Below are 17,053 nucleotides of genomic sequence, written 5' to 3' on the forward strand. Positions count from 1 at the left end.
TTAGAGTTGAAAGGAACCCCAGAAGTTCATTGTTTATTCTAGACCTAAAATTCTTAACATGGACCCATCAATTTGTTCTTAAAATATTTTTTTTGGTAACAGTAATTCAATGTAATTTGTTTCTTTTGTTATCTTGTGTGTTTTATTTTATGTAGTTATTCTGAGAAGAAGTGGGTTATAGTCTTTGCCAGGCTGCACAAATGATGTGAAAAAAGGGTTAAGAAATCTGGATCTACAACTGTGAAAGACTTAGTTTTTGATAACAGTTTTTCCAGTAATTGATAACAATGATCCAAGACAATTCTAAAGGACTCAACATGAAAAATGTTATCCATTTTCAGAGAAAGAACTGAAGTCTGAGTGCAGATTAAAGCATACTTTTTTTACTTTATTTTTCTTGCTTTTTTTTTCAACATGGTAATATGGAACTGTGTTTTACATGACTTCATATGTTTAATTTGTATATTGCTTCTCAATGAGTGGGGAGGGAGGAACTGGTGAGAGGGAGAAAATTTGGAACTGAAAATTTCAAAGTAAATATTAAAAATAAATATATTTAAATTAAAAAAAAAACCTTGACCTAAATCAACCTCTTTCTTTGGGAGTTGAGGAAATTGAGCCCCAGGGACATTAAATGACTTGCTCAAGGTCTCATAATTCAAACTCAGATCTTTTCATTCTATAGATTGTATTATACTCTTTCTACTCACTGTAGATAAAAATGTTTACACTCAACCTTTCTATTTCAGCAAACCTTAACCTCAATTAAAGTCCTATTCTGATGCCTTCTTGTAGTCTGGCAACTCAGGTTTCTATGCTAGCCAGGCACAGTACTCTTGGCTCTGTCAATTCCTATCAGAATAGCCTTCCAAGGTGTGATCCAATAGTCTCCTATCCAGGGAATAATCTGGCTGAAAGCAAAAAGTCCCATCACCAAAATTCGACTAGGTAATGAAATTTTTTGACCAGAAAATAAGAGTTCTTCTGAAGACCAGAAGAATTAAATAATTCATTCAGCCAATTAGAAAGCTCAAAATGAGTTCAAAGCTAATTTTATTTATTGATAAATACTATGGTGTCTCCCGTTGATATGAATCAAAATCCAGTCACAGTTGTAGTTTAGGATATATAATCAGCATAAGAAATAAGTTAATAAAATCTACATAGCATATACCTACAGTTGTCTTAAACATGCTGTTTTTATCCTTGGATAAAAGCCAGTTTATCAACAAAAGCAGAATATCAACAACTAAAAGAAAAGGTGCAGGTAAAGGAAAAAAATGAAGAGGAAAGAAACTTTTGTGATGGTTTTTCCAGAAAGAACAACTTTTTTTTGGCGGGGGGATAAAAAGTTACCTTCAAAAAAAGAAAACTACTTAATTCTCGTTATCTCTAGATTCAGAACTCCAAATGTACTGCTCTTTGTCAGAGAAGAAAATGTTATACATCATTATTAATCTTCCAAAAATAAATTATGGGATTTTATAACATGTCAGTCCTCCTAAATTAGAGTTTAAAAATAGAAGCATAGAAGTAGAAGAGGTAGAATGAAACCCGGACACCATAGGAAATCTGTAGCAAGGTCACATGAAATGGGGCTTGGTTCTCCCCCACAATTTGACCTTTTTTGCTGTTAGGAGTTGTGCTAATCCACTGAGTAACAGCAGGAAGATGGTCATACACATGACAATCACATAGTGGCTGATGCTGCAAAAAGACAAAAAAGAAGAACAATTTAGTCAAGATGGAACACGTGCCAAGAAAAGCTTTGGACAAAAATGTAATCATTAACAAAGAAATGGATCAATAAATTCTTTATATATATATATATATATATATATATATATATATATATATATATATATATATATAATGTATATGTTTGAGACATGTTAGTTAACAATGCATTTATAAGATTCTAAACTGTCATTACTGAAGATCATGCTGTTCGAATAGACTGAGAAAATTTAGGCCAAGAATGCCATCATTGAGAAAGAAAATTTAAGAATATGAAACACTAGCCATGAGAGGAGGGAGAGGATGAAGATGGGGAAGTTACTTAGCTCCATGCATTGAAATTTTTAGTCAGGGAACTTAGGCTTAAAGACAAAAAAAGCAGATATGTTTGTGTGTTCAGCTAAAGCTATTACTTTCATACCTTTTTTGCTTTTTGTAGAATTGCTCCAAAAGCTAAAATTTAGTTTTCTACTAGTAATCACAACATATATATTTTATATTTTATTTGTACTGGATGCATAGGACCAGCAAGGATAGCTTCTTTGGAATGTATGCTTTCTTATTTGACAGGAGGACCTGCTCCTGGGAATATATCAGTTTCTATTCCATTATTATCAGTTACTAATAATTTTTAAATTGTAATTAGGAATTAAAGTAATCACTACTTATTCATTTTAATATTATTAATCTCTGATACACCCTCATAATCTTCCTAACAAATTTTGTTACCTGGAAGCCAATTTAGAGAAGGAAAACCCAGAGCTTCATTATCTCTTCAGTTCGAAGACCTTTGCCTCTCTTCACTTAGAGAAAGTCTGACTTTCTATATAGAAATACTTATCAATCCATTCCCAGAACTGCATACTACTGTTAGTTCATAGTAGCCAACAATTTTCTCCTTGAGTTTTAATGTCTTTAGTGATTTTTCTTTCATTCATTCATTCATTCATTCACTTATTTATTTGTTCATCTATTCATTTATTTATTTTTGTGGCACTGTCACTCCCAATAAGTCACACCCATTCCACCATACCTTATTAACAAATAAGTACAGTCAAAGAAAACAAATCAACATATTAGCAATGTATGAAATACATGTAAAGGGTGATTTTTTTTAAAGGAGTATAGGAAGAACAGGGAAAAGAAAAATTAAAACCTGTGAAAGTATACCCCAAAATGAGAGAGGTCCTCAATGAGTTTTGGCCTGTTGGAAATAAGTATTAACATTCCCAGGGTTTGTCCTTATCAGGGATAAATTTGTCAGATTTTTGGCCTTAAGAACAAAACAGAATGAGGTTAACAAGCACATTTATTGACATTTCTCTAAGTCTTAGCTTATGCAGGTCTGCCTGGGGAGGGTCTAGCTTAGAGAGTCAAACCTCTCAAAATGGAGCCTTAAGGCTGGCTTTTCATAGTTTTGATCATCAGAAAGCAGGATCTCCCCTGGTTTGCCCAATCAAAGAAGGGTTCGGTTCCCAACCCAGGATGAGATGGTGGCAACTCATTAAGTGGGAGATTCAGGTTGGCAAGGAAGGAACTCAGGATGACCTCTGTTTGTGTGTGTGTGTGTGTGTGTCTGGAGGGGGAGGTTATTAATCCAGTAAAAAGAGTGCCCTATCCTAAAAGACCTGCAATATGAATAGCTATAAGGGCTATCTTGATAGGATTAAAAAGACAAGTCTTTGTTCTGTTTACAATTGAGGCTTTCTCTAGAGTGATGTGATGTTTGTCCTTAATTCTCAGAGAAAACCATGACATTAAGAAGGTGATGCCATGACAATCACATGAATTGTATTTGAGTGAGGAGGTGCTGTGCTAAGTCACCTGTCTCAAATTTTCCTTCATAGTCAGTCATCTGGGTCCAGTGGCCAGATATGAATTAGGATGACTGGAGATGACCCTGGATGCGAGGTAATCTGAGTTAAATGACTTACCCAAGGTTACACAACTAGTACGTGTCAAGTGTCTGAGGCTGGATACAAACTCCCACTCTCCTGACTCCAAGGTCAGTGCTCTATTCACTGTGTCACCTAAGTACCCTTTTCAATCGCTAAATTGAAAGATCACATTATTTGCACAGGTAAATTTAAAGGCCTCATTAAATTTCTTTTTTCTAGACAAGATAACAGGAGAGGATATGATCCCCTAGAGATTTTTAAACAATTTCTTCACTGGTGATTTCCAATTCTGGTTAAATTATTCACTCAATCTAACAGCACAGGAGCTTTCCCAGCTGAGAAGAAACAAAGTATTGCCTTTTCCTATATATAAAAGGGAAAATAAACAGGACACAGGTAAATATCATCTAATAAGTCTCTTTAACTTGTAAGGCAAATAAAGTAAAATCTAGAAGACTAAGAAAAATTCAAGAAGATGATCAATACCAATCCTAGTCTTCTTGACACCAGGTTAAGCATTCTAGCCACTATATCACTTAGCTGCCTCAACTTTTCCATATTTTTTAAACTTGCACAAGGATCCCAAATAAGGAGCTCTTATTTTGCTTTTGTGTATCTACTACTGAGTAACTGGGCAGCTAGGTGGCACAGTGGATAGAGCACTGGTCTTGGAATCAGGAGGACAGAAGTTCGAATCCGACTTCAGACATGTGATAATAGCTGTGTGACCTTGGGGAAGTCACTTAACCCAGACTGCCTCCCATTCAGGGCCATCTCTAGTTGTCCTGATTCATCTCTGGTCACTGGATCCATATGGCTCTGGAGGAGAAAGCACAGCACCCTCTTACTCAAATCCAATCATGTGCTTGTTATGGCATCACCTCCCTAAAAAGACAAATATCACCTGACAAGATAAGGTACCAGACACTGAGGTCCTCTCTAGAATTGAACTGCCAAGCATTCAAGCAGTACTGCAGAAAGCACATTTCTGATTGAGCTGGTCATGTAACCCAAATGCTAACCCATGCTTACCTAAAAGACTATTTTCCAGAAAATCCACATAAAGTAAGTGGTTACACTGAGGTCAGAAAAAGTGGTACAAGGATTCTCTTACAGTCTCTGAAAATGCTGATACAGGACCACCCAGCAAAGTGTGCCCACATAAAAGAAGGCATTAGTTATACTCTATAAGCAAGGCAGAATCATAATAGCTCAAAGGAAACATGAAATGTGCAAATCCAGAAACATCTCCATCTGTGCCCGACCTGTGGTAGAGAGCCCTCTGAGAACTCATAGTAGACTGATCAGCCACAGTTGAACACTGGGACCCTGCCACCAATAATATCATTATGTTATTGGTCCTCTTAAAAAATGAAGGACTTGACAACAACTAATTAAATAGCTCTAGCTATTCTATAGTAGCTCCTCATTGAATCATTGTCAGATTCACAAAGGCACAAGCTTCCTGATAAAAATTTTCATTTCCTGAAGAGATGAAAACAATGCTGTCTTACCTCTACTTTCCTGGAGTTACCTTAATGGAATAGGGATAAACCTGGACCTGTGATTTCATTATTATAGGGAACTCCTGGGTGGGGAAAATTTCCATAACAATGAAAGTTAGCATTTCCTTAGCAACTGATTGTCTTAGAAAGTTGTCTAGTATAGATTAAATGCCTTGCCCATGGTCACATGATGAATATATATCAGAGGTGGCACTTAGTTCAAGTCTTCCTAGCTTTGAGACTGTGTCTCTATACAATATGCCAAATTGCTTCTCTTCCCTTAATGATATAATAAAAAAATTAGATCTAGAAATTTTTCAAGTAAACTTTGCAAAATACTTATTTTCCTGCAGACAGATAACATGTATCATTTATTTGTATCAAGCTTAAATGACCTCGATGAACTCATTAGGATTGGTCATTTATCAGATGCTATGTCCAAAAAAGACTAGATTTTAAACCCAACACTAAACCACTTCAATATTATTTCATTTTCAAAAACAGATCATTTCATGATTAGACAACCATTTTGTCAATAACTAATTGAAGATTAATTAAAATGTTCCATTTGAAACATGGGATATTTTCTGTTTATGTATAGCAAAGAAAATTTTCAATATGGTAGAAGAGAATTAAAAGTGATCTCTATAGAAAACACTATCTGGTCATGCTTCTATTTCCAAATGCCAGAAAGGCCTTTAGGGCAAATCTATAAGGTAGATACTGTAAGATGGCTATAGCTCAAGAAAACTGTATTTGTGAAGCCTATGAGTTTTAGAATCTTTCATATTATCTATAATTCTTATAGGCCCATACCCAAAGTTCCTGGGGGGGGGGGGGATAATTCTAGCCAATATTCACTCAAGACTACAATGGGAGGAGTACATAAATTACTGTCTGACACAGAGGTTTTATATAACTCTTTAGAGGCTCTATTTTTATAAATAGTAACTGCCAAGAATTGGCTTGAGGATTACATTTACAAAATGTCCTGTAAAATGCCTATATAATAATATGGTTTCATGATGCTCAGATACTCAGTTTCACTATAAGTTATTCTGAAGACCATAGCATATAATTCCTGATTTCTGGAAGTTTTATGTCCTTTGTCCAAAACCAATAAAAATATAATTCAAATATTTAAAATTCATGAGTTGTAAGGACAGGTCAAACTCAAACTTTATGAAAAGCACATTTATAAGTATAAAGCACATTCAACATGTGTCACTTTAATGGTCTGGAATTTCTGATAGTGTTTTAAAAAACTGTTGACATTTTAGCTGTGAAAATATCTGTGTGGTTTATCATCTTATGCAGTTTCCATTTAAATCTTGTTATTATCTTAGCATGGCAGAGATTGAATAACATCAGATTTCAACTGGGAAAGCCTGGGTATCTTAATTTAAAGTATTCCAAAGTTATTTAAATGGATGAAACTGAGTAATCGATTTTACGAGTCAGGAAACTATAGTACTGCAAATTACCTCTAGAAAGGTATTCAAAAATCCTTGTACTGAATCACAAGTTTCCATTATAGCTAAATGAAAATGCTAAATACTTTATTTTCCATTTGTACTTTAATAAGATATAACCAAAAGCACCATGGAGAGGCAGAACATGAACAGTCCAAGGCCAAATGATCACCATTATTAAATCAACTAATAACATTAGGCAATTGAACTGATAGTGTACTAATCTGACTTCACATACCATATTACAAAACTTGGAAAAATGAATTAAAATGAATTTAATTAAATTTCTTTCATTAGCTATGAAAGTTATCCCAAATAAATTATTTCCTGAAAGTTTTAAAAGTGTACCTTCTTAGTTTATCTTGTAAAAAACAAGGTTACTGTACATTTGGGGCACTCAATAGAATGAATGAATAGAAATTAGATCATAAAACCAGCAAACATGGAATTATTTTTATCCTAACATAATTTCACTAGGATGTATATTTTTATTAATTGTGATTGAAAAACTGCTTCAAGAACTCCAGTTTAAGTAAGACATCTAACCTTTATGCTTGCAGGATCAAAGAATCTCAAGGTCATCTACTCCAACTCATACCTGAACAAGAATCTCTTTTATAACATTCTTTTTTTTTTTTTAGGCTTTTGGAAGGCAATGGGGTTAAGTGGCTTGCCCAAGGCCACACAGCTAGGTAATTATTAAGTGTCTGAGACCGGATTTGAACCCAAATACTCCTGACTCCTGGGCCGGTGCTTTATCCACTGCATCACCTAGCCGCCCCAATAACATTCTTGAGAAGAAGTGATTTCCACATGAAAAACTAGATTACTTCATGAAGAAACTCTTTTTACTTTGGGAATGCTCTAATTAATTGCTAAGAAAATTTTCCTTAAATTGAGATTAAATATGTCTCTCTGCAAACTTTTATCCAGGGTTCTGTCCTATGGATCCAAACAAATTCTTCCATATGATAAACCTTCACATATTTCAAAGAATCATGTGTTCTCCTAGTCTTTTCTTAATTCCTTCAACCAATTTTCCATCTGGAAAAGCTCCCATTTTCCAGCTTGGTTCCTATTAGTTGTCTACCATCTTGTCAACATCTTTGACAAAATTTGGCACTGAAACCTAAATACAAAACTTCTGAGTACAGTAGGACAATCATTTACCTCACTCTACTCTAGACCCTACAAGTATTAATATACAGAGGCTACCAAATCACACCACTGGCATACTTACTTGCAGTTCACTAGTGCTTTATATCTATTTCATATAAAATTTTATTTGGTCTCACTTAGGCAGTAGATTTTTAAAAGTATATAAATTTACATTGATCAGTATTAAATTTCATCTTTCACCATACATTTTGCATTTCACAGTACTCTCTGAAACAACTTTGATGAAATTTGACAACTGTGGTCCTTTACAAAATAATAACAATGATAATTTATTCAACACATTGACTTTGCAAAGCATTTTAAATCCATTAACTCATGCAAATCTCATAACCATCTTATAATCAAGTAGGTATTACAGGTATTATAATCTCCATTTTATAGATGATGAAACTGAGACTAAGAGAAATTAAATGACTTTCTTAAGGTCACAAAAGTAGTCAGTATAAGAGATGACATTTGAACCCAGGTCTTCCTGGTTTCAAGTCTAGAACTAGATCTGTCAGATAAAGTCATTCAGTGCATATACTAAAATCACCTCAGATGGTCCATGGTACAGGACATAGTAAAAATAAAGAAAAACATAGTAGAATAGAGAAGCACAAAGAGACCAGAAGAGTTCTGAGAACATCTAGTAAAGATAAGTTAAGGGGGCAGCTAGGTGGCGCAGTAGATAAAGCACAGGCCCTGGAGTCAAGAGTACCTGGATTCAAATCCGATCTCAGACACTTAATTACCTGGCTATGTGGCCTTGGGCAAGCCACTTAACCCCATTTGCCTTGCAAAAAACCTTAAAAAAAGATATAAGTGAAGATCAGGAAAGAATCATGGCACCTTATGCCTTTTTACCTGGGTAAAACTAGGAGTGTGGTAGTTTAACAATTAAGTCTCTAGGGAAAAAAAAAGTAGGCACAAAATATTTTCATATTTGATCTGCATTATTAGCATTTTTTCTATCACTTTTTTAAAAAATTCAGATAATCAACAAAACAAATTAAACCCTGGATTGTAGCTTTTCAAGCTGTAAATGCTCATAATAAAAAAATGCTCTGATAGAGATTTTTCAAGCTACAGATGAATTATTGTTAAACTAAAAGTATTTATATACTTCCCTTCCTTACTCCTTAATTGAAGCTCTGGCAAACCTGGAACAGTATATATAAAACAGATATGACTTTGCCAGCAAAGATACCTCTAGTCAAAGTTATGGAGGAATGTAGGTCTGTGAGACTTGGACTCTAAGGAAAACTAAATCACAGAAACAACTCTTTCATATTTCAGTGCTGGAGAAGACTTTTGCAAGTCTCTTAGATAGCAAGGAGGTCAATACTTAAAGAAATTAATGCAGACTATTTATTGGAATGTCAAATACTGCAGTTGAAGTTAAAATACTTTGGCCACATAATGAGAAGAAAGGACTTGGAAAAGATCCTGATGTTAGATGTTAGAAAAGACTGAAGGCAAAAGAAGGAGAAGGCAGAGGATGAGATGGATAAATAATATTATGAACAGACTTTAGAGACAGTAGAGATGAAGAGCCTGGTGTGCAGTTCATGAGGACATGGAAGAATCAGATAAGATTATATGACTGAATAACAACAACAATGAGCTGTACCTGCTTCACCATCTCAGTTTGACAGTGATTGCATTCATTATGAAGCCTTGAAGGGGAGACGGGAAGGAGAGACTACTTTACATTAGGTACTCACAAGGGTTCTAATCTTCATCCTACTTTTGATTTGGGAGTTGTCAAGTTTGTTTAGTGGAAAGAAAATGTAGATGATTTTATTCTAGTTGAACATAGTGGTGAACTCAAGAAAAATAAATAGACCAATGAATAGACCTACCACTCTCATTCCTCTGGTGAACTCAAAGGAAGGCAAATACCTTCTTTAATGAGCTTGAGCAGAGTAACTGAGATAAATATTAGTAAAACAGTTTAAGAGATCTCTAAAAATTACAACTTATTTCATAAAGATATGAAATGAGGAGGTAAAACTAGTATAACCCGAGGTTTTCTTTCAGTTCTAGATCTTATGAAAGATACAGATAACCTAGACTCCAACCATTTACTTCTGTTCTACTTCACATTCTAGTATTACAGTGGTTCACATTGCAAAGAATGGTTAATTTAGTAACATGAAGAATCTCTCAAAAAGTATCTTTGAAACTATTATAAGCACCTGATGATGGTCAAACATTAGCTATACCTGCAGGTGTAGGTGTGAACTCCTTGCACAAATCAAAATCTAGGATGGTTATTATTCTATGAATATTTACAAAAGAATGAAGCAGTGAAGACAAAAGGACAACATTCTAGTATTATGAATTACACATTCACAGAACAAGTAAGTTCTGAGAGATGAAAAATATAACATGCCACAAGAGAAAGTCACTGCAGTGCCCCCAATTCAAATGAACCTGATGCAGGTTAAGGGAACTCAGCCAATATGTTTAATGATCTAAGGATCTACTGCTTTCAATGCCTGGAAACTTCTCTACCTGCCAAAGAAATTTTCATGCATGAATAATGATTTTTAAAAAACACAAAAACTGGGGCAGCTAGGTGGCACAGTGGATAGAGCACCAGCCCTGGAGTCAGGAGTACCTGAGTTCAAATCCGGCCTTAGACACTTAATAATTACCTAGCTGTGTGGCCTTGGGCAAGCCACTTAACCCCACTGCCTAGCAAAAACTAAAACAAACAAACAAACAAAACACAAAAACTAAAAGCAAATTTACACTCACAAAATCTTAGTTTTGCAAGGGTCTTGGGAAGGCAGTGATGACTATATTCTCCCTCAAAGCTATAGCATTCTATTGCACTTAACATACATTATTGTGTATTAGTGACCTCTTTGTGTATAATAATCCTACTTTAGAGTGGAGATGTCAAACACAAATACAAATGGGACCACTAAACCACATGCAAGCATCCTTAAGGTTACATATTGGCAGTTTTAAAAATATAATTCTATCTTTATCTTATTGTATTTTTATTTTGTTAAATATTTCCCAATGATATTTTAATCTGGTTCAGCAGTCTATGATACTTCTGACCACTTGTGAAGGAAGAGATAGTCTTGCCTAGAGTCTGTACCTGTCCCAGTTCTGAGAAGAATGCTCTGCACATAGAAGACTTGATATATTTATGACAACTCAGATTTAGATACTCTACAATCTTCTCAACTTACAACTTACACTCAAATGCCTCTCTCCTCTGGGGTAGAGGTCAGAGCACTACTTTTCCCCCCCAAATTTTCCTTTATAAAGGTTTCATAACCTTTGATAACTCCATTTTTTCATCAACAACTCTAGGCCAACTAACAATTCCTGCCCTCCCTCCCCCATCCTGTCTCTCATTCCTTTTTCACCTTCTTTTTATGTGTTGTCGTCCCTCATTAGATTGTAAGCATCTTGAGGGCAAGGAATGTTATTTCTTTTTTTGTATTTGTACTGCTAGAGCTTAGCTTATCACAGTAACATAGCAGGTATTTAATAAATGCTTGTTACCAATAACTGATTCTATGAATTGATTTTAAAAGAGGGAACTTGAAAGCATGTTTGGGAATGGATTCATGTAGAAAAAGAAAAACTTAGGAGAGATGCCTGTAGATTACCTGGAACAAAACTAAATTACTCATTGTATATGTTTTAGAGGAAACTGGACTACATTATTAAAAAGGTCCCTGCCCACTCTGCAGTTCTATTCTAACTTCTTATGTTATTTGGGAATTCTTTCTAGAACACATCTAATGTGTGGGTATCAAGCTGCTACTTGAACATTTATACTCAAAATACACTCTATACTCCCTGACAAGATGGTGATCCACCACATTTGGTTCACTCCCTTTGCTAGGAAGTACTTTATATTGAGCAAAAAATCTTCCATTTCCTTGTATTGATCCTATCCTTACTCTGGAGACAAACTGTTTACATCTCTTCAAGACACTCCTTCAATTATCTGAAGATAGTCCTCATGTTCCTCCTTTATCAGGGTAAACTCTTCCATTCCATCTAACTATTGTTTAAATAATAAATACTTTTGTCTTGCTGAAACTTTTATACCCTTCCATATTTCTCTCCCTCATTTCAATTCATGTCCATTACCAGTTAGAAATTCTCCACAAGAGATGTGTCACATGTTGGAATCCTTTCCTAGATTTCTTTACCGTATTATTTTTATGTAAATATTCATTCTTTAAACAATGTTGCAAAGAATGCCATTGGAGAAATATGTGCTTAAATAAGATAGATTGGTCATGTAATGAGAATGAGGAACTGTATAGGCTACGTGCTCCATTGACAGCTTCTTGAGATAAGTGAGGAAGGATCTGAGTTTTTTGGTTGAGCCCTCAAAGTGATTATATATACATATATATATATATATATATGTATATGTATGTAGACACACACACAAATATATGTATATGTTTGAATTACTCAGGACAGGCAGACATGAATGGACTGAAATCTGAATTGTTGAAGGGAAATTCACATGGATGAGATTTATGAACCATTGGATATATATCATACCTTGTTCCAATATCAAGCCAGCTTCCATAATCTTTGACCAGGAAGAAAAAATGCTATTAAAAAAACAAAAAAAACCCCAGAAAATTGCTTATTTTTATGAACATAGGAAGGAAACAGACTAAATGCAAAGCTTTAGAATTGTTTTCTCTATTTAGTATTCTGATTCTTCAGGGATAACAAGGTTAAGACCTTTCTTGAAATGTTTATTTGAATAATAGTTCAGGAACTAGAAAAATAGCCACCATTCAAAAATAACACAAAAATGGCATTCATGAACAGGCAGAAATGAAAAAGAACTAGGTAGTTCTGATAAGCCAAACTACAAACTTTACTGAAAATATGTGGGAAAGTAAGTCCTATCCTACCAGTAAAGAGTGTCAGTAGCTGGCTCACTTTTGTTTATTAAAGTAACAATAAATACTTAATAATTATGTAAAAAATACCATTAAAATATATTCTTTTGGGACCATTGGACATCATTTAATGTTCTTGAGGAGATAACTGATTTAAAGGTCTCTATTAGATCCAAAGAATGACTGCAGCTGTGAAATTGAAATTATGTAGCAGCACTCCCAACTTGCAGGCATGAGCTTTCTATTTTCCTAGAAATGACAGATCAAATTAGAGGATTACTTGTCTGGAAAGGGCAGCATAAGATTGTTGTCTATAGCTAAATAAAAACTAATTTAAAGATGCTCATCAGTATAAATGATTTTGCTTCATGTATTCCCAATTTTTTCAAAGAAATTCATAAGAATGATATAAAGCAGAATTAAGGAAATTGACAGCTTAAGATTTCGTTATTATACTGAAAAATATGAAACAGAAATTTTTATTCATCATTATTAATCTTCATGAGAAATGTTTCTGCAAAGACTGCCATTTAGATTATTTTATTTTAATTCTTCTATCAGGTGAGAGGATAGAGAAAGTAGATTACTCGAGTTTAGGGACTTTTATCTCTTTTATTCCAAATGCCTTGTGCATAGTAGGTGCTTAGAACATTTTTGTTGAACTGAACAATCAGTCTTTCAGTATTATGCTTGATGCAATCAGGCTTTTAAGAAAATAGTGTTATTGTATCTTTCTCTTAAACGAATAAACAATTTTTCAGATGTTTTCCCAGGCAACTGTAGCAATATTCTATTTTCTGTAAAAATACCATTAAGTAAAAATGGAAATTCCCTTTCATTGCTCAGTATATTGTTCATTTAGCTTGTAAACAGAATTTTATTTATCTTTTTTTACATTTAAACAAAAATAGTCAAAAAACTGATAATTTCAAAATACATTTCAGGTATATTTTCTATATAAAGTTCTAAATGTGTAGAAACATAAATCTTATATATCACTACATACCATTATGAAAATGTTTTGTAATTACAGCAACTGTGATTAGGACTTAAGTAATTTTCAACATACAATGACATTTTTATGATCCAAATGTCTTGAACACCAAAAGCCTTCTAAAAATCTCTTTCCTTCCTGTCACATATACAAAAACTAAAAAAAATCTGGGGAAATATTCCTGATAAAGGACATCTCTACTGCAAAGGTTCTAATATTAATTCATTCAACAAATAATTATTGAGTACTTAATATGTATAAGTCATAGGGTCTCACTATGAGTTTAACTTCTTGTCTTTTTTAAATGAGAACAAACTTTTTTACTGAACAAATTTAAATGTTCATGTCAAAGACTATATTAATTTATATTTTATTAGTTTAAGAGCCAAAACTTAAGTAATATGACCTGGCAATTTAAGTGAGACATACTGTAAGAGTAGTATGAAAAGTAATTTTCATGTAAAAATTATGCTAACACTAATGTAATATGTAAAGACTTTAATTTCTAAATTGTATTTATGCTTCCTGTGATTAAATTAAGTTAGCATTCAATTTTTAAATTCTGTCTACCCTGAACATTCAATAGTTCCTTACCAGTGCCATGATGTCTGAAATAACAAGGACAATGAGGAAAAGGCTATAAGAGAAATAACAAGTATTATATGTAATTCAACAACAGATATACATATACCAAGTTTTACTCAAATCTAGAATTCAAGTGATGAAAATTCTGCTAACTTTTTTCATTGTAAAATGTTACTTTCAAGAGTTCATTATACTTTATAACCTGGTGACTAACTCAGGAGTGATAGATTGGTTTGGGAGATAATATATTAAAAATTCTCAATACTGACTTCAGTAGCACAGCAGGAACATAATTTGTAATGTACAATGAAGAAAACCATTTCTGAAGCCATGGTATCACTAGAATTATAAATTAAGTCAAGTCTTACTTGAAAATGTTTCCTTGTTACAAAGAGTCAATTAAATCACTAGTCAAATTAAGTCTGATACAGTAACACGCTTAGATAAAGGATATGAATGCTGTTTGTCCTTCGTTCTTGAAGAAGACCATGGCATCAGGGAGGTGATGCCATAATAAATATGTGAAATAGATTTAAGTGGGGTGGGGGGTGCTGTGCTAAGTCGCCAGCCTCACTTTCTGCTCCAGAGCCATCTGGGATCAGTGGCCAGAAATGAATCAGGATGACTGGAGATGACCCTGGATGCGAGTCAGCATTAAGTGATTTGCCTAGGTCACACAGCTAATTCAGGGCAGCTAGGAGGTATGGTGGATAGAGCACTCCTGTCCTGAGTTAAAGGATATGAATACTGTCTGCTCAATATCAGTATTATAAAAAGACTCCCATTCTATTTTTTTTTTGCAAGGCAAATGGGGTTAAGTGGCTTGCCCAAGGCCACACAGCTAGGTAATTATTAAGTGTCTGAGACCAGACTTGAACCTAGGTACTCCTGACTCCAAGGCCGGTGCTTTATCCACTACGCCACCTAGCCGCCCGTAGTTCCATTCTATTTTAATGGACAAGTTTACATGAATTTAGACATGAACAGCTAAGAAACATGATACATAACAAGCATAGAAAATTTCCCCTGAAAAAGATGAAATCTAGTTAAAGATGTGAATCAAGATTTATAGAATTGAGACTGTATCTTCTAAGTAAGGGCTATTTTATCCACTGGTATAAGTGCAATCCTTCCTGTGCAATTCTCCTTCCACACCGTACTAGAAGAGCTCACTGTCTGTCAATTTAGTATCTAAGCTTTTTATTGTTTCTCCTTCCTTTTCCAGTTATATAAACCCTGAATGATGTGTCTTATGATACTTGTTAGCCATTGTTGGTAATAGCCTGTAAATTATTTGAATCCATCATGTATTCCCAATGCTCTTTGAATTTCTTATAGTTTTGCTTCTTCTGAGTTTCTTTTGATCAATGGTTCAGAGTCATATATCATCTTCAGGAGAATATGAGTGTTAAAGAGATGAGTTTTTGTGGCAGAGAGTAGTGTAGGATCAATGAAAGCATCGTGAAATTTCCCAAAGGTGATCCAGCCCAAACCCAACTCAAATTCAATCTAGGTCCAAGTCACTATCATTCTTCAATGCTCAGGCAAGAAACATACAATTATAGAGGAAATCGGTAAGCTGACTTTAGCTACAAATTCCTCTGTTTACTATTTAAAATACTTCTCAATACAGCTCTTGTCTATGTATCCAAATTTATTATACTTCACTCTACTTTATACTGGTCCTGACAGAAGACTTACATGTAGCAATTTGGTTCCCAGGTGGATGCATTATTTCCCACCTCCAGCCCACAGGATCTCTAGATTTTCTGAAGGCTTAGGTCAAGCATGACATTCTTTAAGAGGCCACTACTGATTTTCTCTACTCTCTGCCCCCAGGTACCAGTCTTCTTCTATGTATGCAATTCCCACTCTTACTTCCCCAGGCCTAGAGAATGTAAATTCCTTTCAAGGCAGATTTTGTTGCAGCCTTCAGTTGACTCTCCTTGACCCCATTTGGAATTTTCTTGGCAAAGATACTGGAATGCTTTACTACCTTCCTCTCTAACTCATTAAAAGATGAGGAGACTGAGGCAAACCAGGTTAAGTGATTTGCTTAGGTATTACATTGCTAGTTAGTGCTTCAAGCAAGACTTATCACAAAGGTAAGTCTTCTGATTCCAGGTTTGGCACACTTATCACTTGCACCACCTAGCTGTTCTTTGAAGGCAAGTATTCTCATTTTTGTATCCCCTATGACTAGAACTTTGATTTTTCTCAACTTGGTAGAGCAATAGTGCTTATATTACTTTGTTATTTTTATTTATAATGCTTGCAACTGAACAGTCTTCAAACTGGAATTGTTCCTGGCTACATGCTTATCAGTTTATCCAAAAAAGTCAAATATTTGATGACTAAGGCAATTTTGCAATTTTTTCTTTTTTTTCCTTACCATACCTACATTTTTGATATAATTAAACTTTTACAGAAGTCTTGCTCCACTTGTCTATAATGGGATATTGATATGTGTTGATATGTGTTCCTGAAAGCCAAAAGAATATTCTCTGGCATATTATATAATCAAGGTTCCAGTAATTGTCTGTCAACTAGCTGAGGAAGTATTTTGTATAAAAATGTAATTTATTGACTATCAGATGATACAAACAAAATAAAGCAAAATAAAAATGTTCTTCAGTCCTTTTTGATTACCTTTCACTTCCACAATGATGATCATAGTAGAATTTGTAGGTAATCTATAAATTTTAACCTAACTGGTGGTCCTTTAATGTGAAATCTTTGTACAATAAGGAATGAATCAATATACTACTGAAAAATAAATCTACATCAATAGTAATGC

At 34.2% G+C, this 17,053-nt stretch overlaps 1 protein-coding gene across 7 annotated transcripts in view; it reads right to left on the reverse strand.

Annotated features, from left to right (window-relative positions):
- Positions 1–1,037: 1,037 nt before the first annotated feature.
- Positions 1,038–17,053, reverse strand: part of PIGN (phosphatidylinositol glycan anchor biosynthesis class N) — a 214,839-nt gene continuing 198,823 nt past the window's right edge. For 5 of the 7 annotated variants that reach the window (XM_074207367.1, XM_074207368.1, XM_074207365.1 and 2 more), the window contains 3 exons: positions 14,266–14,308; positions 12,325–12,377; positions 1,038–1,707 (listed from right to left, as the gene is read on the reverse strand). In XM_074207367.1, the coding sequence (XP_074063468.1) occupies positions 1,584–1,707; positions 12,325–12,377; positions 14,266–14,308 (220 nt within the window). In that variant the 3' untranslated portion in view covers positions 1,038–1,583. Of the gene's footprint in view, positions 1,708–12,324; positions 12,378–12,767; positions 12,927–14,265; positions 14,309–17,053 lie in introns of those variants that run through there. The other 2 variants (XR_012472589.1, XM_074207369.1) reach the window with 2 other exon arrangements.

Source organism: Macrotis lagotis, chromosome X (genome assembly GCF_037893015.1).
Source record: "Macrotis lagotis isolate mMagLag1 chromosome X, bilby.v1.9.chrom.fasta, whole genome shotgun sequence".
In the NCBI taxonomy this organism is placed as follows: Eukaryota; Metazoa; Chordata; class Mammalia; order Peramelemorphia; family Peramelidae; genus Macrotis; species Macrotis lagotis.